The sequence below is a fragment of the Salvelinus namaycush genome, chromosome 14 (assembly GCF_016432855.1).
Source record: "Salvelinus namaycush isolate Seneca chromosome 14, SaNama_1.0, whole genome shotgun sequence".
Classification (NCBI taxonomy): Eukaryota; Metazoa; Chordata; class Actinopteri; order Salmoniformes; family Salmonidae; genus Salvelinus; species Salvelinus namaycush.
In genome coordinates, this window is record NC_052320.1 from 20100383 (window position 1) to 20124627 (window position 24245).

The 24245-nt window shown below is 43.1% G+C and overlaps 1 protein-coding gene across 1 annotated transcript; it reads right to left on the reverse strand.

Moving 5' to 3' along the window:
• Positions 1–13252: 13252 nt before the first annotated feature.
• LOC120059257 (DAZ-associated protein 2-like) lies at positions 13253–15310 on the reverse strand. The gene is made up of 4 exons (XM_039008164.1): positions 15123–15310; positions 14119–14237; positions 13748–13990; positions 13253–13503 (listed from the first exon to the last, which is right to left on the reverse strand). Exons 1-4 carry the CDS (start codon positions 15133–15135, stop codon positions 13375–13377), a joined length of 504 nt encoding a protein of 167 aa, XP_038864092.1. The 5' UTR covers positions 15136–15310; the 3' UTR covers positions 13253–13374.
• Between the last annotated feature and the right edge of the window lie 8935 nt (positions 15311–24245).

The window sequence follows — 24245 nt, forward strand, 5'->3', positions numbered from 1 at the left end:
CATCACAGCTCTCTTTTTTTTCATCAGTTCTCGTGAATTTGTTTTTATACCGTATGGCGTCAGAAAAAAAATCGCGATGGGAACCTGGTTTGTGTTGCAATTTCACGGGGGCGAGCACACATGAGTCTCACGAACGCGCAAGGGATTACAGGAAAGTTTGAGCTGTGAGCTGTGAGGATACACGTCTGTTTTTTTTTGTTCGTTGTTGGTTTACTAAAGCTAGTTTGCTTTATCGACTGTATTTTTGTACCTGTTGTTATTTTTGTAAGGACAAAAGTGGTGTGCCTGAAGGTGACCAGCAAGCAAATATTTCTCTCAGCAGATCCAGCTAGCTAAACTACTTCCTCAGGTAAAATTTGCGTAGACAACTGTGTGATGAACAACGGCAGCATTAAACGTGTGATGTAGCCAGTAAACAGGCTATGCATCAGTGCTTGATATGTGGAAATGATGAGAATATTCTAGCCTTTACTGCTTTTTATTACCCGGATAGGGCGGTAACTAAGTCAAATGACCCTAGAGACTATTTAGCATAGATACAAGGGAAACCGGTTAGACTATTACTGGGCGTTACAGGAAAGCCCCATACATATGGGAGCATTTAGCTACCAAAACTCAATTGGAAATGCAAATGGTAATTATACATGTTATATAATGTTTGCAATTCCTTTTCCTTAAATGGGTATGTATTTGTTTAAAAAAAATGGAATTGCAAAAAAAGATTGCATATAATTTTCATGATAACTGCATATTTGAAAAATAAATAGCAGAATGTGTTTGATTATTCATTTCCATGGTACTTTCCAGTACAACACTTGACACATCCAAAAATCTAAGTTAAATGATAAATAATTTTCTTGTTGTGATAGCATGAATTGTGACAAAGTATTTTTTTCAATTGACAATGCTTTTCCATACTCTGTGGTTTAAGACTGTCATAATTCAAATGATCAATCAAATTCGATAAATCAATCGCAATGCTTAATTTTGCTATTTCGTTTCCTCATTTGCATTATCGTTTTTTCGATTTGTGTTGATTGTCAGTCAAACACTGGGTGGGGTTTCGCTAACGTGAAGCGGAAGAGGTTGCCTGTGCTTGCTGGCGATGGTCTTTCCGGTTGTAGCTGTATCGATTGTGGTGTGTTTTTAGGCTATCCCGGCAACAACAACCAGTGTGAAACCCCACAGAAGAACAGTGTGTTTGGAGTTTGCAGGAGGGGACAGTGAGCTACTAGTAGCTAGCTAATTGGCTATTATATGTAGCTAGCTACCGGTAGGTTAGATGCATGTGAAGTGATTGTCTAACCTAGCTAGCAACTTGTGGACACCCCTTCAAATCAAATTCAAATCAAATTTATTTATATAGCCCTTCTTACATCAGCTGATATCTCAAAGTGCTGTACAGAAACCCAGCCTAAAACCCCAAACAGCAAGCAATGCAGGTGTAGAAGCACGGTGGCTAGGAAAAACTCCCTAGAAAGGCCAAAACCTAGGAAGAAACCTAGAGAGGAACCAGGCTATGAGGGGTGGCCAGTCCTCTTCTGGCTGTGCCGGGTGGAGATTATAACAGAACATGGCCAAATTAGTGGATTCTGCAATTTCGGCCACACCCGTTGCTCACAGGTGTATAAAATCGTGCACACAGCCATGCAATCTCCATAGACCAACATTAAGTAGTACAGTGGCCTTACAGAATAGCTCAGTGACTTTCAACGTGGCACCGTTATAGGATGCCACCTTTCCAACAAGTCAGTTAGTCAAATTTCTGCCCTGCCAGAGCTGCCCCGGTCAACTGTAAGTGCTGTTATTGTGAAGTGGAAATGTCTAGGAGCAACAAGGGCTCAGCCATGAAGTGATAGGCCACACAAGCTCACAGAACGGTACCGCTGAAGCGCATACCGCGTAAAAATCATCTGTCCTCAGTTGCAACACTTACTACTGAGTTTGAAACTGCCTATGGAAGTAACGTCAGCACAATACCTGTTCATTGGGAGCATACTTAAATGGGTTTCCATGGCCAAGCAGCCGCACACAAGCCTAAGATCACAATGCGCAATGCCAAGCTGGAGTGGTGTAAAGCTCGCCGCCATTGGACTCTGGAGCAGTGTAAACGTGTTCCCTGGAGTGATGAATCACGCTTCATCTGGCAGTCCGACAGACGAATCTGGGTTTGGCGTATGACAGGAGAACGCTACCTGCCCGACTGCAGAGTGCCAACTGTAAAGTTTGGTGGAGGAGGAATAATGGTCTGGGACTGTTTTTCATGGTTCAGGCTAGGCCCATCAGTTCCAGTGAAGGGGAATCTTAATGCTACAGAATACAATGACATTCTAGACAATTCTGTGGTTCCATCTTTGTGGCAACAGTTTAGGGACGACCCTTTCCTGTTTCAGCATGACAATGCCCCCGTGCACAAAGTGAGGTCCATACAGAAATGGTTTGTCGATCGTTGTGGAAGAACTTGACTGGTCTGCACAGAGCCCTGACCTCAACCCCATCAAACACCTTTGGGATGAATTAGAACTCCAACTGTGAGCCAGGCCTAATCGCCCAACATCAGTGCCCGACCTCGCTAATGCTCTTGTGGCTGAATGGAAGCAAGTCCCCACAGCAATGTTCCAACATCTAGTGCAAAGCCTTTCCAGAAGAGTGGAGACTGTTATAGCAGCAAAGGGGACCAACTCCATATTAATGCTCATTAGAGGTCGGCCGATTAATCGGCATGGCCGATTTTAATTAGGGCCAATTTCAAGTTTTCATAACAATCGGTAATCTGCATTTTGGACGCCCATTATGGCCGATTACATTGCAATCCACGAGGAGACTGCATGGCAGGCTGACCACCTGTTATGCGACTGCAGCAAGGAGCCAAGGTAAGTTGCTAGCTAGCAATAAACGTATCTTTTATAAAAAACAATGAATCTTAACATAATCACTAGTTAACTACACATGGTTGATATTACTAGTTTAACTATCTTGTCCTGCGTTGCATATAATCAATGCCTGTTAATTTATCATCGAATCACAGCCTACTTCGCCCAACGGGTGATGATTTGACAAGCGCATTCGTGAAAAAAGCACTGTCGTTGCACCAATGTACCTAACCATAAACATCAATGCCTTTCTTAAAATCAATACACAAGTATATTTTTTTTAACCTGCGTATTTAGTTAAAAGAAATGCATGTTAGTAGGCAATATTAACTAGGGAAATTGTGTCACTTCTCTTGCGTTCTGTGCAAGCAGAGTCAGGGTATATGCAGCAGTTTGGGCCGCCTGGCTCGTTGCGAACTGTGTGAAGACCATTTCTTCCTAACAAAGACCGTAATTATTTTGCCAGAATTGTACATAATTATGACATTCAAGGTTGTGCAATGTAACAGCAATATTTAGACTTGGGGTTGCCACCCGTTTGATAAAATACGGAACGGTTCCGTATTTCACTGAGAGTAAACGTTTTGTTTTTGAAATGATAGTTTCCGGATTTGACCATATTGATGACCTAAGGCTTGTATTTCTGTGTGTTTATTATATTATAATTAAGTCTATGATTTGATAGAGCAGTTTGACTGAGCGGTGGTAGGCATCAGCAGGCTCATAAGCATTCATTCAAACAGCACTTTCCTGCATTTGCCAGCAGCTCTTCGCAATGCTTGAAGCACAGCGCTGTTTATGACTTCAAGCCTATCAACTCCCGAGATTAGGCTGGCAATACTATAGTGCCTATAAGAGCATCCAATAGTCAAAGGTTAATGAAATACAAATGGTATAGAGAGAAATAGTCCTATAATTCCTATAATAACTACAACCTAAAACTTCTTACCTGGGAATATTGAAGACTCATGTTAAAAGGAACCACCAGCTTTCATATGTTCTGAGCAAGGAACTTAATCGTTAGCTTTTTTACATGGCACATATTGCACTTTTACTTTTTTCTCCAACACTGCTTTTGCATTATTTAAACCAAATTGAACATGTTTTATTATTTGTTTGATTCTAAATAGATTATGTATTATATTAAGTTAAAATAAGTGTTCATTCAGTATTGTTGTAATGGTCATTTTACAAATGTGTATGTATGTGTGTATATATAGAAATTGGCCAATTTATTCGGTATCGGCTTTTTTTGGTCCTCCAATAATCGGTATCGGCGTTGAAAAATCATAATCGGTCGACCTCTAATGCTCATCATTTTGGAATAAGATGTTTGACTTTTGTTCCTGTAGTGTAGCTAGCTGGCTATGATGCACTACTGGCTAACGTTACTGGCTTGTGTTAGCTAGCTAGCCCACTGGCTAGTCTAGCGAGCTAGCTACTACCTTCACAACAAGACATCGTGGAACACTTTTAGGTAAGTGGCTTTTTTTGTATTGTCATTTCAGAGGAAGGTGCATTGAGGGCTACAGCAATATTACAATGAGGGGATTTGATTAAGCTGGCCGGGTTGGTGGAAATTGCACCGGATGAATAGTCATTGTTTTGAAAACCGGCTGCCTCTCGGGTGTGATCCGGGATCGCCGTTCAAAGCTCACTGCGAAGTCTGCTCAAACAAAAGTGTAGTATGTCAAGAACGTTGAAAATCAAATGTTTTTTTGTCACATGCGTCAAATACAAGTGTAGACCTTACTGTGAAATGCTTACTTACAAGCCCTGTTCACATGCAAAGTGTTTTATCTTGGTTAAAACTAATATGTTATTTATCTGCCTTCACAAGTAAACTTAGTTTGAAAATGTTAACATGTACTTTGATGGAAAATGTATGTGTCTGAACGATGAACCATGCTGTCTTGCTGACAATATGACCTGGTGGTGCAGATTACTTTTCAATTTGAGCACGGCGCTCCTCCCTCACCACTTTTGCCCATTCACGTCACGGGCCATAGCCCGGCGCACCCCGGTCCAGCTTAATTAAACTCCCTCAATTTAAGAGCAATACAGATTCTATTAATATTGTAGTCCTATGATCCTCCCCCACTGAGTTTGTCATTTTGTTTATTGCAAGTAAAGCTTTTGTTTGAATGACAGTAAATAATGTCAACGTTGCAGTATTTCATTATTATAGCCCACATGGGACAGTACCAGAGATTCTAAGTGGGCAGATGATCTGATATGGACTGGAATCAGTGATTCTTAAGAGTTCCTGTTGTCTGATTTTAAAATAAAGCCTTTTCTATATTAGCTCATTTGCCCCAGACATGACAGTGTGCCTTTCAACTAATATATTTTGTGTTCCAACCCTAAGGAAACTGATGTCATTGCTGTGTACGGGACACCCCAGCAGGTTCTCCAGCAGACGCTGCCCCTCCTGTCTTCCAGATGCTGCTGCCCACCATCAGACAGGTTAGAAAGCAAGGGCTGCAGGGGCACCAAAATGGCTGAAAGATGCCCCACACCACCCGTGCTATTATACCTCATTGAACTGTAAATTGAGTGAATGATTGGTTATGACATGCACTAAACCAGAGAATACAGTTGTACTATAAAAAAACAGTAGGATATGTGAATTTAATTGTGACTAGTGCACTTATCATGAGTTGTACATTGATCATCTGTGTTTTAGATTTCCATCCATTCTAATCTTTTAGCATAATTTGCGCTCCTTTTTTCACAGGCAGTTCTGGCTGAGGACCTGTCTCCATAGCTGATAGAAACTAAGAAGGAATACCAATATTTCTAACTTTACTGATGAGGAAGAGGGCAGACTTATGTTGTCGCTGAACTGCTTGAAGTGTTCAGTTAAAATTACAGTGCCACTTTGTTACCACTAGTGACATGTTCAGTAAGATGTTAAAAAAAAAAATAACAATACAGAAATGTTCTTGCTCTTCAATGAGGTTCTGCCAATCATATGTTGGAAACCTACAGTATTAACTTTTTTGTTGAACACCAGTGATTCTAAGAATAACTGTTACTTGTAAGACAATGTCTCCATCACAGGTCACCAAGGGTACAGTACGGTGTATATCCTTCATAAAACAATTTGTGATGGTTAATTTTGCATGCCTCATTTTCCAGTCGACATGGAACAAATCAATATGCAATATAGTTTTACCTACAGTATGACTCGCATAACCAACTCAGTGCCCCTGTGGTTAGTGTCCTCGCTGAGATTTAAAGGTTGGACAGCTCTATCCCTGGCCTAGTCATACTAAAGACTGTAAAAATGGGACCTGATGCATCTCTGCTTGGCACTATAGATAGATAGATAGATAAATAGATTGCGGATAAGGCCATGCGAAAGACTAGCATCTTGTCCAGGGGATGTACCCCTAGTCGTAGACTGTTCTCTATGCTACCGCAAGGCAAGCGGTACCGGAGTGCCAAGTCTAGGTCCAAGAGGCTTCTAAACAGCTTCTACCCCCAAGCCATAAGACTACTGAAGATCTAATCAAATGGCTACCCAGACTACTTGCATTGCCCCCCCCCTCCCTCCTATTTTACGCTGCTGTTACTCTGTTATTATCGATGCATAAGTTACTTTAATAACTACCCTCATGTATATATTATTTCAACTAACCGGTGCACCCACTCATTGACTCTGTACCAGTACCCCCTGTATATAGCCTCGCTATTGTTATTTTACTGCTGCTCTTTAATTATTTGTTACTTTATTTCTTATTTTTGTAGGTATTTTTTTTAACTGCATTGTTGGTTAAGGGCTTGTAAGTAAGCATTTCTATGTAAGGTCTACTACACCTGTTGTATTCGGCGCATGTGACAAATAAAATTTGATTTGATGGTGCCATGACATATGACAACCGCAGTTTTTGTAAATACTGTCCCACCAAGGACTAACGTTAATGGCCAAAGGGGCCGTTCTCCCTCGCTCTCTGTCACTGTCAAATATATGTATTTTATTTGTTTAGACCAGAATAATTTTTAGTAGGTTATGTCTCTGTTCATCTCTTAAATGTGTTGACTTGCCTCACCATGGCTAGCTAGCGTATCTAACCTAGCTAGTAGCTAACAGTGGACGCTCCTGAGGGGAGGACGGCTCATAATGTCTGGAACGGAGCGAATGGAATGGCATCAAACCATGTGTTTTATTTATTTGATACCATTCCACTTTTGCTGGTCCAGCCATTACCACAAGCCTGTCCTCCCCAATTAAGGTGCCACCTGTGGTAACTACATATACTAGCCATCATATTGCTTGCAGCAAGCACCATGCCTGAGCTGTCTCCTCATGAATTTCTTGCTCACTGGCTGTCCTAGCCAGCATAGCAAAGATTATCTACACTGAGTGTACAAACTATTTGGAACACCTTCCTAATATTGAGTTGCACCCCCTTTTGCTTTCAGAACAGCCTCAAATCATCAGGGCATGGATGACAAGGTGTCGAAAGTGTACTACAGGGATGCTGGCCCATGTTGACTCCAATGCTTCCAACAGTTGTCAAGTTGGCTGGATATCTTTTGGGTGGTGGACCATTCTTGATACACAAGGGAAACTGTTAAGTGTGAAAAACCCTGGCAGCGTTGCAGTTCTTGACACGCTCAAACCGGTGGGCCTGGCACCTACTACCATACCCCGTTCAAAGGCACTTAAATCTTTTGTCTTGCCCATTCACCCTCTGAATGGCACACATACACAATCCATGTCTCAAGTCTTAAAAATCCTTCTTTAACCTGTCTCCTCCCCTTCATCTACACTGATTGAAGTGGATTTAAACAGGTGACATCAATAAGGGATGATAGCTTTCACCTGGATTCACCTGGTCTGTATGCCATGGAAAGAGGTGTTCCTAATGTTTTGTACACTCAGTGCGTGTGTGCGTGTGTGTGTATATATACGGAGTTATTCAGTATATAGTACAGCTTCGCCTCTTCCTCTCTGATCTAGAAATACTTGAAGAAATTAAGAGTATTTCTGTCTGAGCATAGCTAGCAAGCCCAGGCAACCACTTCCACCACACAATTCCAAAGCACCCCCCACCGTGTTTGACAGGTCTAACACACATCGAAAACGCAAAGGAGCAATGAGGAAACTAAATAGCAAAATTAAGCATTGATTGATTTATAGAATTTTATTGATCATTTGAATTTTGTCACAATTCATGCAGTCACAAGGAAATTACATGAGAAATGATTGGTAATTTAAGCTTTTACATTAAATTTTTAAACGTGTCAGTGTTGTACTGGATAGTACTGTGGAAATTAAATATGAAACACTTTGCTATTTATTTTTCAAATCAGCAGGCATTATGCATACTCAATCATGAAAACGATAACGCTTAGAATTTTGTCATAAATGCATACCCATTTAGGAAAAGGAATTAGAAACACAGATTTATAATTTGCCCATTTATATTTTTTTATATTGAATAAAGCCACTAATAAACTTCCATACACACTAACTGCCGCCATAGATTTTTCAACTAACCTGTTCTTGGCGGTACTTTCATCGTTCTCGATTCAGTGAAAAAATGTATCTTAGAAATGTCAACAACAAAAAAGTATATTAAATCCATGTTTTGTACCCTGCCATCTTAGCTGCCGCACATCTAGCATTTCCCAGCAGCTTTGCAGGAACTACTAGTTTTTATGCGGTACGGCCAGGTGTAGCATTAGATGACAGTTCGTCACACAGTGCAACCAAAACAAAGATCTACACACATGCAAGAGGCATATCTCACTCGATACAAAACATGGATTTAATAGCTTTCTGAATTTTCTATGGTTTTTGTAGAACCACCTGCAACTGGAAACTGACATTTCTAAGATACTTTTTTCACCGACTCGAGTTTGAAGATTAGTTGAAAAATCTGTGGTGGTTTGTATAGGGCTTTGCTGCAAAGCCCAGTAATGCACACGAAAAATATTTGGCTGTACGCCAGATAATGTGATATATGTATCTACAGAATTTAGTACTGTGTTGGTTAGGAATACAGTGCCTTTTATGTCTGAGTTTGTGTGTTGTGTAAACAATGACTACTAAGTACTGTACTTTTCATTTGTTCCATAGCTTGTGAATCTGACATCAATCACCATGACTTCTATTCCCATGACGGGTAAGTGGGACGTCCTTTTTTTTTTTTGTTAGAGAAATGCCATTTTATATGGCACTTATTTCACAAAGAAGACAAAATACATTTATTTGAATTTTGAAGTCTGTGTGTCAATGAAATACTGTAACCATATTTTCCTCTATAGAGTTGATGACACCCAACCCTTTTTCATGACGGCTCTGTCTTCTGATTAAGGCACTACGTTATGTCAAATAGATTTCAAAAATTAAACATGGGCTGGACCTGAGTTTAGCCGTTTTGTAAGCAGATTACTGTGTAATAAAATACAGTTCAGATTTCCCTGTATTGAGAAAATGATGCAGTTTCTCATGTTTATACTAGCACAGCCTACAGTATGAAACGGATTGTTTGTCATGTTTTATGTCTTCAGCAACAGAGATGAGACCTACATCGCTTCCCAGTCATACGGACTCCTCTGTCATTGGAAGTAGGCCTGATTTTATTTTAACTTTTCTTTTCACTTCAGTATGATAAAAACAAAAATGTGCAAAACCCTATGTTTTAAAAGTAGACTCCACAAAATGATGTTGCCACGAGTAGCACCGCAGATATTGAGATAATAGAGATGCAGGACTTCACTCTCACAGAGTATATGCGCATGTGCGGTTTACGTTCTGCATCTACGTTATATCACTGAGTCTACCTTTAAAGCGTATGCATCTATCCTTAGCTGAACTTCTGTCCCTATTCTAAAAGCATTTGACTCTCTCTCCAGTTGTCATCGTACTTGTTCTACTGACGCTAGCTGGCCTGGGTTTCCTTCTGTACCGGTACTTGTGCCATAACAAGGGTGCCTACAGAACCACAGGAGAACCCGCTCCGGGGGAGGACTGTGATCTGGCCCACGGTGACATTGTAACTGATGAAAAGAAGGAGTACTTCATTTGAACTTGATGACAAGGAGGAATGTGACGAGAACTGTGGGTGGGTGTTTAACAAAATGTTCTCTGCCAAACTGACAGGAAATAGGAAAATGATCTACCAAATCTACCATATGTCTGCGGAATTGAAGACCTACATAGATTTTACCCAAGAGAACACACTATCACGTATAAGCACATAAGCTGGGCAAGCGATGAGATTAATTAGTAAAAGTGTGTGTGCACACGGATGGTTTCACAATTTAACAGTTGTGTGCAAGGTAAGAGAACTGTTTAACACTGGTGGATGGAGGACTTCATGAGATTCTTGTGGGGGAATGTCTAAGATGGCATCATAAATATGCTTTCTTCTTTGTCATATAATTGTTATCAATCTGCTCCCCATGTGTCAACTCTGAAGGGTTTTCATTTTCTGGTTGTATTGGTTAAAAAAAATATTGTCCTGAGGGCTAAATGGGAAATTGTATTTGTTGGATCAGTAGAAGGCACTGATTTTTTTTCTTCTCTTATGCCATTATACATAATTTACCAGTTCAAAACTGGGCAGCTAAATGGGAAATGTTGTTTTGTATCTGTTACTATTACCAAATACACCATCTTGTGTTTGTATGATCTTACTGAAGTATCTGCCAAAGGCAGTAAGTGGCATGACAGACCTCAATTTGAGACTGCAGGTCTGACATGGCAATAAAGCTGGTTAGTTTTTAAATCACTCAGTGTTCAATGTCCTTAATCCAGCTAGCTATAAGCCATAGGTGTTTATGCACTAAACATTTCTTCCTCTTACAATTCATACAGGGCTGCTTGAGTCCTAATGCATGACACATCTGATTTTATAAATGATGGAAAAGCACTCGGAACAGGTAGCATTTCAAATTTCCAAAATATCCTTTATTCTAAATTTTTCATCTTAAATGTTATGTTTAGTATAAAAAGTTAACTGCACCAGAGTTTTCTTCCAGACGCATGTCTCAATAAACCAAAGTGACACTTAATCTTAAAAGAAAGTACTGTAGTCCATCAAATCACTTTTAATACATATCCATATTATAAAAATGTTAGAGAATCCCTGAACTATAAATGTCCATAAATCCTTCAACAGAAACTTTTATTCCACACTGGCTGTGGTTGGCATGGCATCTACTGGTAAGCATTACGGTACGTCATATTGCTAGGTCTAAGCTGCGTTACAAACATGAGTCAGGTCTGGGACAGAAAGAAACTAAACAAAATTGTATGAGCCTTTTGCTTACATTTTGAAAGCTGTGACCCCTTTATAAACCGTATGATGCATCAGTGTGTGTTTGGGAATGGGATACACATTTACAGCTGTGCAAAATGAGTGACATGACAACCATGTTTGGAATGGTAGCTAGTCATGTGATCAGTGTAACCAAGAGCAGATGCAGTCTGATGATACATAATGTGCAAACAGGTTGCATGCTAGGCTAGCAGGTTTCCAGACAGCTGATCAACTGACCAAAGTAACCTGGAATTCACATTTCAGTGAGGACTACTTGTTTTAATGAGGGCCACAACTATCAAATCTAGGCTATTAAGTCGGATACCCAGTGACACATGAATTTTGATCATAACATACAAGACATGAGTTGCATTACATAAGGAAAAATAAAGAAATTGCACTGAATGTTAATGTTTAAACAAATATCAAATTCTTGAATCTAGGCGTTTTCACAAACTGGATCAAACCTAGTGTTAGATATGACTTAAAGGTTCTACGGTAGTTCAATTAGCAGCGCACGTAAGTGTATTGGAAAAGAAACAGTTGTGTAAGCGCGACTGATACAATGCATATTTATTAATAAGAAAATGTATTCATAAATAATGGTGTGGCTTAACACTACAATTAACAAGTCGGGCAAGGGGAACCATATGCAAGTGATTTGCTGCAGTCCTAAAACATTTAGGAACCTCACCCTTTTGGAGTGAAGACACTTCAATGAAATTCCTTCAATAAGTTGTACAGGAAAGAGTAGCCTTTGCCTAGAGCTGTATTTGCAGGTTATTAGCATTTGTACTAAAAACAAGTAGCAAAATCTATCATTTCCAAAAGTGTACATAAATTAAATTGTGGCATTTCTATAAAAATTAGCAATGATACATCTTCACAAAATTCAAAGTTGTACAGAGCAAAAGTGCAAAAAGGCATGCAGAACCACCTAGTCGCAATTACATTAAACAACATTTAATCACCCCATTACAAAATACAGCAACAAATGCCAGATCGAAGGTCTTAAGTACCTTCAAACCCATCATCACTGTTTGATATGTTTCCTTTTAAAATGTGCCATATTTGAATTATTATAATTAAGTCACAACCAAACATTTTGTAGTGCAATCTAGACCATATCTTTGGTACAACCATCTCCGTGGTTATACTTAAAGTAAGTAACTAGTAATTGATTCAAACAAATCACTTGAAGATGAGACAGAAAATAAACAAACTGGTTATATTTTCATTGAACCCGCAAAGGCTTCATAACACTGCAGCCCTTATAACCTACAGATCTTAGTAGGTTATTCTACCTTACTTGACAGTACTTTTTTGTGTTTTAAGAACAGGTTGTGGGTGCCATTATTTTACTTAACGAAACACTGGGATGATGTTCAACTCTGGGTATCCGACTTAGGGGAAAAAAAGAACAGCAAAAATGTAAAGCCAACCAACCCTTTCGATGATCCAAATCTCAATTTGGAAAATCACACTGAATTTCATTCTTAAGTATTTTAAGTTAATTCGCTTTTATTTAAGTCACGGTGCTGTTTGGCACCCGATTATGTTCATCTACAGTTGCCCAAGAAGGTACAGTAAACCACCATGGCATGTAATAGTCTGGTTAGAATTTTGTAATCCATTCTTGTTTGTTTTGGTTCTTGTTTAACATACCAGTATACTATTATACTACAATCCGGTGGCCGGAGAAACTGATTTTTAGATAGGCCTACTGGGCATATTCAACATGCCATGCAACAGCAAAAAAAAAAAAAAAAAATCAAGTATATGTGATGCACTGCTTGGATCATTAGCACTCTTTGTGAGGAAGACATGAGGCCGAGTCCAAATAAACATGAAAACCGGAAATAATAAGGTACAAAAATGGTGACAGTTAAGAGTTTAGAGCAATGTCATTCACTCAAAAAGAAAATATAGCCAGTAACATATGAAATGTGTTTTGACTGAAGACAGCAGCACTATCCTTGTAAGGTCAGGGAACCGGTTCAGAAGCCCAAATTATGAATAAGTAATTAAGACTTAACTCTGGATCGAAAGTGGAGTACTGTACCTTTTATCAGGGCTCTAAAGTATTACATTCCGTTAAGTGATATCAGTATTGTGGCATGGCCAAGCAGCCCGAAAGGGGTTGGCGGATGGGACAGGAAAGGGAATCATCATTTTGAATGAGGGAGAGGAGTATGGGGAGAAGTTGTGGCAAATGCTGGCTGTTACCAGATGGTGTACCCACCATTGGAACCACCCATAAAGAAGTTGTTCTTGCGCTGTGTCATCATGACGTTGGCACCCTGCATGGCGGCCAGCTGAGCTGCATTAGGCATGTGGCCAGGAGGTGGGGGCTGTGATGTGTTTAGGTGAGGGAGAAAGAAAGTCATATGCATGAGTAACTTTACCAATATCTGTTACTCAACACAGGCAATATACTTGGCTCCTCCCTTGTACTTATGGTAATCGATGACTTTCCCTCACGTGGTTGTCTAAGTCTTAAGTAGACACAAATTGAAAGAAACCAGCAAACACACCACCCACCAGGAATTGAGCTTGACACCCCTGATATAGCCTAGGTGTTTTGCAGATACTCACAGGGATGGAAGCACTGTTGCTTTGACCAAATCGAGCACCAGCATCATATCCTCCCTCCACTAGCACAGCGGAGCCAGGGGGATACATGGCTCCCATGGGGTAGTATGCCATGGGGACGTTGTGGCCCATTGGTCCAACAGCCATGGACTGGGGCAGTTGCATGTACATCTGAGTGCCAGGGTACTGGGCCATTTGCTGTAGCTGGCCAGCCTGAGATGGGTGCACATACCTGGGCTGATAAATCTTTGGAGTAATGGAAAGAGGATGAAAGGGGGAGTGTTAGAGACAGTCTGTCAGTGTGTTTGTATTGATATGATTGTGAATACTTCACAAAAGTAGATAACACATTTATTCCAAGTACAAATGGTTACCTCAGAGTATGCAGGTGGTGCATCTGTGTAAGGGGGTGCCTGAGGAGACACTTGCATTGCAGGGGGGTAGATGGGTGCACTGCTCTGCTGTGGGTACACAGCTTGCTGGGGATAGGAACCTGTGATACACAAAATAATATTATGCTATTATCACTACCAACACTTTGTTTTACTCAAACGTCACACAATTGCAAAACATTATTGAATGCTAGATTGTTAATCAATGACCACTCTTCGTGGGGTCGGAATAAAGCTGATTTTTCCAGGTCAGGGATACAATATGGGCGTCACTAGTTAACACAGCCACAGTCATAAACACCGTTTATTTCTACAATTTATCTTCTTTAAAATCAGATTTAAAACCTAACCCATACACCTAACCTTAAATAAAAAAATTCTATGAAATTGTACGATGGACAATTTTGACTTTGTGGCTGTGTTGTCTAATGGGAACAATACAGTATTTTCAATCAAACTTCCGTTCCCACTGAAACGGATGTGGGAACTCCGCTCAGGCGTCTTTTTACGCCTGCTACATTAGGTTAATATACTACAGACCGTTCTAACAAAAGAAATGTACCTATGGCTGGCTAACAGAACAGAAAAATACTTAATCAATATGATGATTACAGTTGGCTAGTCAGATCAATACAGTTAGTCAATTTACATAAGTGACTATGACAGGTCCTACTGTTAACTCGCTAACACGTTAGCTGAATAGTGTTGTATTCATGGTTGAGGTCAGTGTACGCGGCTACGCGCTAATTAGCCTGTAACTAACGCTAGCTAGCTAACGTTACGTATTTGGCAACATATATATAAGCTAGCTGGCTACTTACCGGTCGACTCTTACAATTTAAACAACTGTAACTATTTATCTAATTCATAATGAAAACACTAACGACGTCGGCCAAGTAGACCGCGCAGTCTAGCGTTTAGCTAACTAACGTTAGCCGCTGTTAGCTAGCTTATACAACAATGATTTTGGACGTTAGCTAAATTACCTTTGTTGTTCATTGTCCTGAATTGGTGTGTGGTTTTCTGAGTCGAAGACGATGATTCTGAAGTTATGTATTTTTCTATCAGGACCGTTTTAATACTAAAAACGGCGATAACAGTTCAGAGTTACGTGACCGTTCACTTCCTTGTTTTTCTCTGGATTTTCTGATTGTTGTGATGTGGATGCAGTTAGCTACGTAATGTAGGTTCCCTTCAATGAGGGGGATTCGATTATCTGTCCCGGATTACCCAGTTTGGAGGTGTTTGCGTTGGATGAACGTAATTGTATTCGTGTTGGGGCCGGGATGACTCCCGGGCGTGAGCGGTGAGCCAGGTGTGCCCCGTTCAAAGCCCACGGTGAAATCGGCTCAAAACAAAAGTGACATAGCCTAGGTTAGATTAAGCACGTGGAGTAATGAGTAGGATTCCTTGTTTTCACATGAAAAAGTGATTGCTTCTGATAAAAACTGCTTTCCCAATGATGAACTCTAGTTTAAAAATTCCGACATATATTTTATGGAAAAGAGATGTATGTTTCTGGACGATGCACCATGCCGCCTTGTTGACAACATGACCGAGCGACGCACATTGCTGTTCGAATTTTGCCCGTTTACGTCACGGGCCATAGACCGGTACACCCCGGCTCAGGTCAATAGAACTCCCTCAATGGCTCCGCTACTCCCATTCAATTGGTGAAAGTGTGTGAGCTGATGTAAATTGTTTTACATTATTTAACTGGTTCAATTTTGTTGGTAGTGTAATATATTTACTGCATGTTCCATGGTATGAGAAACATGGGCACCTTTACTAGACCTAGATACAAACTGTTCGATAACATTAATGAGAATGAAAAACAAATATTTGCAAGTCAGCAAGGAGCTAATCGTGGACAGTCGTGAAGATGCCTTCTCACACACACCAACACATGAATGAAGATGCCTTATTCACGTCTGTGTTGATGTGAGTGGACCATGATAGTTCATTAGTGATGTGGACCAGAGGAACTTGAAGCTCTCGATCCGCTCCACAACCCCGTCGATGTGGTTGGGGCGTGCTCGGCCTTTTGTTTCCTGAAGTCCACGATGTCGTGTCTTGCTGAATCATAGTGGAAACAGTAAGAAAACATTAACGACGTTGCGTTGGTCAAGTAGACCTCACAGTTTAGCTGCTTAGCCAGCTAACTGACGCTAGCAGCTGTTAGCTAGCTAGAGAGCTCTTTTGTATTGCTCCTAATAATGACAACGCCTCTTCCCCCTCAGGAGATTGAAAATATTCGGCGTGGGCCCTCATATCCTTAATTCATTTTTTTATTTAACTAGGCAAGTCAGTTAATAAGAAAAATATATTATTTATAATGATGGCCTACACCTGCCAAACCCGGACGACGCTGGGCCAATTGTGCGCGCCCTCATATCCTTAATTCATTTTTTTATTTAACTAGGCAAGTCAGTTAATAAGAAAAATATATTATTTATAATGATGGCCTACACCTGCCAAACCCGGACGACGCTGGGCCAATTGTGCGCGCCCTATGGGACTCCCAATCACGGCCGGTTGTGATACAGCCTGGAATCGAACTAGGGTGTCTGTAGTGACGCCTCAAGCACTGATATGCAGTGCGCCCCCTCCCACACAAAAAAAGTTATACAGCTGCACCATAGAGAGCATCATGACTCTACCTCACTGCTTGGTATGGCAACTGATTGGCATCCAACCGCAAAAGCTGATGCTACTGTTTATAATCAATCCTGTCACGTTATCCCTAAAAACCCATTTGAAATGGATAATTTATCTGTAACGGCAGATTTCCTCCTCTCCGTCTGAGGAGGTGTAGCAGGGATCGGACCAAAGCTCAGCGTGGTTAGTGTTCATCATGTTTAATAACGACAAAAAAAACCGTGAACACTACAAAATAGAAAACAACAAATGTGGAAAACCGAAACAGTCCTATCTGGTGCATAGACACAAAGACGGAAGACAACCACCCACAAAACCCAACACAAAACAGGCTACCTAAATATGGTTCCCAATCAGAGACAATGACTGCCTCTGATTGAGAACCATCAGGCCAAACATAGAAACGGAAAAACTAGACACACAACATAGAATGCCCACTCAGCTCACGTCCTGACCAACACTAAAACAACGAAAACACAAAAGAACTATGGTCAGAACGTGATATTATCAACATGATTTATCAATTGGCAATATCTCACCACATCAACACTAATGGGTGATGATATGGATAACATAGCATATTTATTGAAAATATTTTTTATACATTATTCTGATCATTAGGTGACCGGTAGTCAATTCTTGGCAGGATTATTTTAGCTTTAATGATAGAGGACATTGTGATTGAACAGACAATAGAGAGCACTGGCTACAGGTTCAGTGGACCCACTTATTGTATGGGATGCCTTTAAATGTGCCGTTAAAGGCTTTTCGATTACATTTTCATTCCAAAAAATGGTCTCGTCAACGGAGAATAGAACATCTAACATTAGACATCAATGGTGTAGATAGGCTAAATGTATACAGAAGCACTGAATAATCTAGACGCAAAACAAAAATAGTTTGAGGAACTTATTCAGGAAAGATCTGGTTTCATTTATCTGAAAAACAGACTAAATTGGATGGGGAATGGCGAAAATTCACCAAGTTTTTCCCTAAACCTTCAATATAGAAACGCGACCAAAAAGAACCTACAAAAAATATTAACAAACGTTGGAAAAATCCTTCTCACCAACAGCGATTTTGTTCTCCTGTCAAGTTCATACAACCTCACTTGACGAGGAGTTTTGTGACATCCTTCTCCCCACAACAACAAAAAATCTTCTGCAGGCCTAACTAATTGCACATGACAAACTATTGTTAGCAATGGATTCATTTCAGACGGGGAAAACCCCTGGTCTCGACGGCATTCAAATAGAGGTATATCAAACTTTGTATGAACTACTGAAATATCCATTACTATTATGTTTTAATTACTCATAAATGGCAAACTGTCAGACATCCAAAAGGAGGGACTGATTTATCTCCTACTAAAGCAGGAGCCAGGGGAGCAATACAACGACCCAGTCTCTAAAAGAATGTGGAGGCTCCTCACCTTTCAATGTTGTGAGGCAAATAAATATTGGCAAAATCTATTGCTCATAGAATAAAAAACATCTTACTGGACATTATTCGTCATGATCAGACGGGATTCTTAAAGGAAGATATATTAGAGACATTAGAAAACTACTTGAAATAATGGAAAACTATTTTAATGAGAATGCAGGGAAGCCAGGTATAATCTTTATAGCATATTTTGAGAAAGCTTTTTATACAGTATGTCTAGGATCTGTTTATACAGTGTCACGACCCTCTCCTTGTTTGGGCAGCGTTCGATGTCACAGGTTTTCTAGCCGCCACCGATCCACCTTTAATTTTCCATTTGTTTTGTCTTCATTGTACACACCTGGTTTCCATTCCCATAATGATATGTTCCTTATTTAACCCTCTGGTTCCCCCATGGTTTTGTGCTTGTTTGTTCGTTTTAGGTTGGTCTGTATTTGTGAGCTTGATTATTTTCCTTCTTGGAATATTTGTTGTTTTGAGTAAAGTTAGGTGAATTACTCATCTCTGACTCCGCCTTACCTGCTACACCTAGACACCTTACAGAAACATGCACCTGAAAATGGAGTCAGCAGGTGCACAAAGCCCTCCTTTGTTAGTAGAGGAGCGCGTCCAGCAGCACGCGACCATGTTGCATAGTCTCGGCACAGTCATGGAACGCGTGCTGCAAACAATGGAGCGATGGGAGAGAGGAGGTTGTCCAGCACCCCCATCATCATCACAACAACCTACACCGCTGTCCACCCCTCCTTCACCTGGTCTCAGTGGGATTTGGCTTGCGCTCCCGAGGGAATATGATGGGACGGGTGCCAGGGGTTCCTTCTCCAGCTGGAGCTCTACCTGGCGACCATCCACCCGGCTCCTTCGGGACGCGAGAGAGTGTCCTCCCTCGTCTCCTGTCTATCCGGGAAGGCTCTGGAGTGGGCCAACGCCGTATGGGGAGAGGGCGACGCGGACCACTATGAGGATTTCACCCGCCGCTTCTGGGTGGTTTTCGACCATCCGCCTGAGGGTAGAGTGGCGGGGGAACGCTTGTTTCACCTAAGGCAGGGGACGAGGAGAGCACAGGACTTTGCTTTGGACTTCCGAACCCTGGCTGCCGGCACGGGATGGAAGGACAGGGCCCTGATCGACCATTACCGGTGCAGTCTGCGCGAGGACATCCGTCGGGAGCTGGCCTGCATGGACACCACCCTTACATTCAACCAGCTGGTGGACCTGTCCATCCGGCTGGATAACCTGCTGGCCACCCGCGGACGTCCAGATCGGGGTCCGTCAGTTCCATCCCCCAGCACCTCCGCTCCGACACCCATGGAGCTAGGAGGTGCTGCTCTTAGGGTGACCGGAGGGGGGGCCATTCCCTGCACCATCTGTAACCGCAGAGGGCACACTGCTGGTTGGTGCTGGGGGGTTCCTCAGGGAGTCGAGGAAGCAGGCAGGGCACTGTCGTGTCACCCCAGGTGAGTAGGCACCAGACTCACCCAGAGCCCCCTGTTGCTCACATGTTTGTGTTTATAGAATTTCCTGAGTTTTCCCCGCATTCCCAGTATAAGGCGCTAGTAGATTCAGGCGCAGCTGGGAACTTTATTGACCGTTCATTTGCCCATAGTTTAGGGATCCCCATTGTTCCTGTTGATATGCCCTTCCCTGTACAGGGCCCCATACACCATGACAGCGCAATACACAAGCCTGTACTTCTATCCATGTCACTAAAGACTAACAGAAACAAAAGACAAAATTAACTAGAATGGCCTATCTTTTCTTCCCAACCCACCAAGAGGTAACATGTAGATATACACATTTACTTTCAAAGCATACACACGAAACACACCATAGTAGCAATAAAAACAAAAAATAAACTGAGATAGTCGACCATTAGGGTCAGGGCTGATTAGGGAGGCTATCGCTCCACTATGCATGGTTACGCAGGAGGGTCATGAGGAGAGAATCAGTCTCTTCCTTATTGATTCTCCTGCGTTTCCTGTGGTGCTGGGCCTACCCTGGTTGGCCTATCATGACCCCACTATTTCGTGGCAACAGAGGGCTCTCAAGGGATGGTCACGAAAGTGCTCGGGGAGGTGTGTAGGTGTTTCCATCGGTGCGACTACGGTGGAGAGTCCAGACCAGGTCTCCACCGTGCACATCCCCTCAGAATATGCAGATTTGGCTCTCGCCTTCTGTAAGAAGAAGGCGACTCAACTACCACCCCATCGACGGGGGATTGTGTGATAAATCTCCTGGTAGATGCAGCACTTCCCAGGAGTCACGTGTATCCTCTGTCACAGGAGGAGACGGCGGCTATGGAAACATATGTCTCCGAATCTCTGGGGCAGGGATACATTCAGCCTTCCACTTCACCTGCCTCCTCAAGTTAATTTTTTTGTGAAGAAGGATGGAGGTCTGCGCCCGTGTATTGACTATCGAGGTATCAATCAGATCACTGTGAGGTACAGCTACCCGCTGCCTCTCATAGCCAGTGCGATCGAGTCAATGCACGGGGCGCGCTTCTTCACAAAATTGGATCTCAGGAGCGCTTACAATCTGGTGCGTATCCGGGAGGGGGACGAGTGGAAGACTGCATTTAGTACCACCTCTGGGCACTATGAGTACCCCCTTTTGGAGCATGACCTGTACGTCAAGGCGGAGAAATGTCTATTCTTCCAACAGTCCGTCTCCTTCCTAGGGTACCGCATTTCCACATCGGGAGGAGATGGAAAGTGACCGCATTTCAGCCGTGCGTAATTGGCCGACTCCCACCACGGTAAAGGCTCCCGTGCTGGCTCATCCGGATCCCTTCTTGGCATTCATAGTGGAGGTGGACGTGTCCGAGGCTGGGATAGGAGCTGTGCTGTCTCAGCGCTCGGGTACGCCACAAAGCTCCGCCCCTGTGCATTCTTTTCGAAGAAGCTCAGCTCGGCAGAGCGAAACTATGATGTGGGGGCCCGGGAGCTGTTGGCTGTCGTAAAGGCTCTGAAGGCGTGGAGGCATTGGCTAAACACCCTTTTCTCATCTGGACTGACCACCGCAATCTGGAGTACATCCGGGCGGCGACGAGACTGAACCCTCACCAGGCAAGGTGGGCCATGTTTTTCACCCGTTTTGTTTTCACCCTATTCTACAGACCAGGTTCCCAAAACGCTAAGGGAGACGCACTGTCCCGGATGTATGACACAGAGGAGCGGCCCATGGATCCCACTGCCATACTTCCGGCTTCTTGCCTGGTGGCACCGGTGGTGTGGGAGCTGGACGCGGACATCGAGCGGGCGTTACGTACAGAGCCCACTCCCACCCAGTGTCCAGCTGGGCGTATGTACATTCCGTCTGCTGTCTGCGACCGTTTGATCTATTGGGCCCACACGTCACCCTCCTCTGGTCATCCTGGCATCGGTCGGACAGTGCGCTGTCTTAGTGGGAAGTACTGGTGGTCATCCTTGGCTAAGGATGTAAGGGTTTATGTTTCCTCCTGCTCGGTGTGCGCCCAGTGCAAGGCTCCTAGACACCTGCCCAGAGGGAAATTACAACCCCTACCCGTTCCACAACGGCCGTGGTCACACCTGTCGGTGGATTTCTTGACGGATCTTCCTCCGTCACAGGGAAACACCACGATCCTGGTCGTTGTGGATTGGTTTTCTAAGTCCTGCCGTCTCCTTCCTCTGCCCGGTCTCTCTACGGCCCTACAGACTGCGGAGGCCCTGTTCACCCACGTCTTCCGGCACTACGGGGTGCCTGAGGACATAGTTTCTGATCGGGGTCCCCAGTTCACATCCAGGGTCTGGAGGGCGTTCATGGAACGTCTGGGGGTCTCGGTCAGCCTCACCTCAGGTTTTCACCCCGAGAGTAACGGGCAGGTGGAAAGAGTTAACCAGGATGTGGGTAGTTTTCTGCGGTCCTATTGCCAGGACCGGCCGGGGGAGTGGGCGGCTTTCATCCCCTGGGCAGAGATGGCCCAAACTCACTCCGCCACTCCTCCACTAACCTACTAACCTATCTCCCTTCCAGTGCATACTAGGTTATCAGCCGGTTCTGGCACCGTGGCATCAGAGCCAGATCGAGGCACCTGCGGTGGATGAATGGTTTAGGCGCTCGGAGGAGACCTGGTACGCCGCCCATGTGCACCTTTAATGGGCCATAAGGCGGCAGAAGGCGAGCGCCGACCGCCACCGCAGTGAGGCCCCGGTGTTTGCACCGGGGGACCGGGTCTGGCTCTCGACCCGAAACCTGCCCCTCCGCCTGCCCTGCCGGAAGCTGGGTCCGCGGTTTGTGGGGCCATTTAAAGTTCTGAGGAGACTGAACGAGGTTTGTTACAGGTTACAGCTCCCCCTGATTACCGTATTAACCCCTCGTTCCATGTGTCTCTCCTCAGGCCGGTGGTGGCTGGTCCACTCCAGGAATCTGATGGGCGGGAGGTTCCTCCGCCCCCTCTGGACATCGAGGGGGCCCCGGCGTATGCTGTTCGAGCCATCATGGACTCAAGGCGTCGGGCGAGAGGCCTTCAGTACCTCGTGGAGTGGGAGGGGTACGTCCGGAGGAGAGATGCTGGCTGCTGGTGGAGGACATCCTGGACCCTTCATTGCTGCGGGAGTTTCACCGTCTCCACCCGGATCGCCCCGCGCCTTGTCCTCCGGGTGGTCCCCGAGGTCGGTGTCGGCGTGCTGCTGGAGCCACGCGTCAAGGGGGGGGTACGGTCACGACTTCCGCCGAAGTTGGTCCCTCTCCTTGTTCGGGCGGCGTTCGGCGGCCGACGTCACAGGTTTTCTAGCCGCCACTGAGATCCACTTTTCATTTTCCATTTGTTTTGTCTTCATTGTACACACCTGGTTTCCATTCCCATAATTATATGTTCCTTATTTAACCCTCTGGTCGCCTCATGGTTTTGTGCATGTTTGTTCGTTGTAAGTTGGTCTGTATTTGTGAGCTTGATTATTTTTCTTCTTGGAATATTTGTTGTTTTGAGTAAAGTTAGGTGAATTACTCATCTCTGTGTCCTGCGCCCTGATTCCGCCTTACCTGCTACACCTAGACACCTTACAATACAGTGCATTCGTAAAGTATTCAGACCTCTTAACTACAGCCTTATTCTAAAATATATTAAATAGTTTTTCCCCCTCATCAATCTACATACAAGACCCCATAATGACAAAGCAAAAACAGTTTTTTAGAAATGTTTGCAAATGTATTCAAAATAAAAAACTGCTTTCGCATTTACATACAGTTGAAGTCAGAAGTTTACATACACCTTAGTCAAATACATTTAAACTCAAATTTTCACAATTCCTGACATTTAATCCTAAAAATTCCCTGTCTTAGGTCAGTTAGGATCACCAGTTTATTTTAAGAATGTGAAATGTCAGAATAATAGTAGAGAGAATTATTTATTTCAGCTTTTATTTCTTTCATCACCTTCCCAGTGGGTCAGAAGTTTACATACACTCAATTAGTATTTGGTAGCATTGCCTTTAAATTGATTAACTTGGGTCAAACGTTTTGGGTAACCTTCCACAAGCTTCCCACAATAAATTGGGTGAATTTTGGCCCATTCATCCTGACAGAGCCGATGTCACTGAGTCAGGTTTGTAGGCCTCCTTGCTCGCACACACCTTTTCAGTTCTGCAACATGATGCTGCCACCCCCGTGCTTCATAGTTGGGATGGTGTTCTTCGGTTTGCAAGCCTCCCCCTTTTTACTCCAAACATAACAATGGTCATTAGGGCCAAACAGTTCAATTTTTGTTTCATCAGACCAGAGGACATTTCTCCAAAAAGTACAATCTTTATCCCCATGTGCAGTTGCAAACCGTAGTCTGACTTTTTTTATGGTGGTTTTGGAGCAGTGGCTTCTTCCTTGTTGAGCGGCCTTTCAGGTTATGTTGATATAGGACTTGTTTTACTGTGGATTTTGATACTTTTGTACCTGTTTCCTCCAGCATCTTTACAAAGTCCTTTGCTGTTGTTCTGGGATTGATTTGCACTTTTCGCACCAAAGTACGTTCATCTCTAGGAGAGAGAACGCGT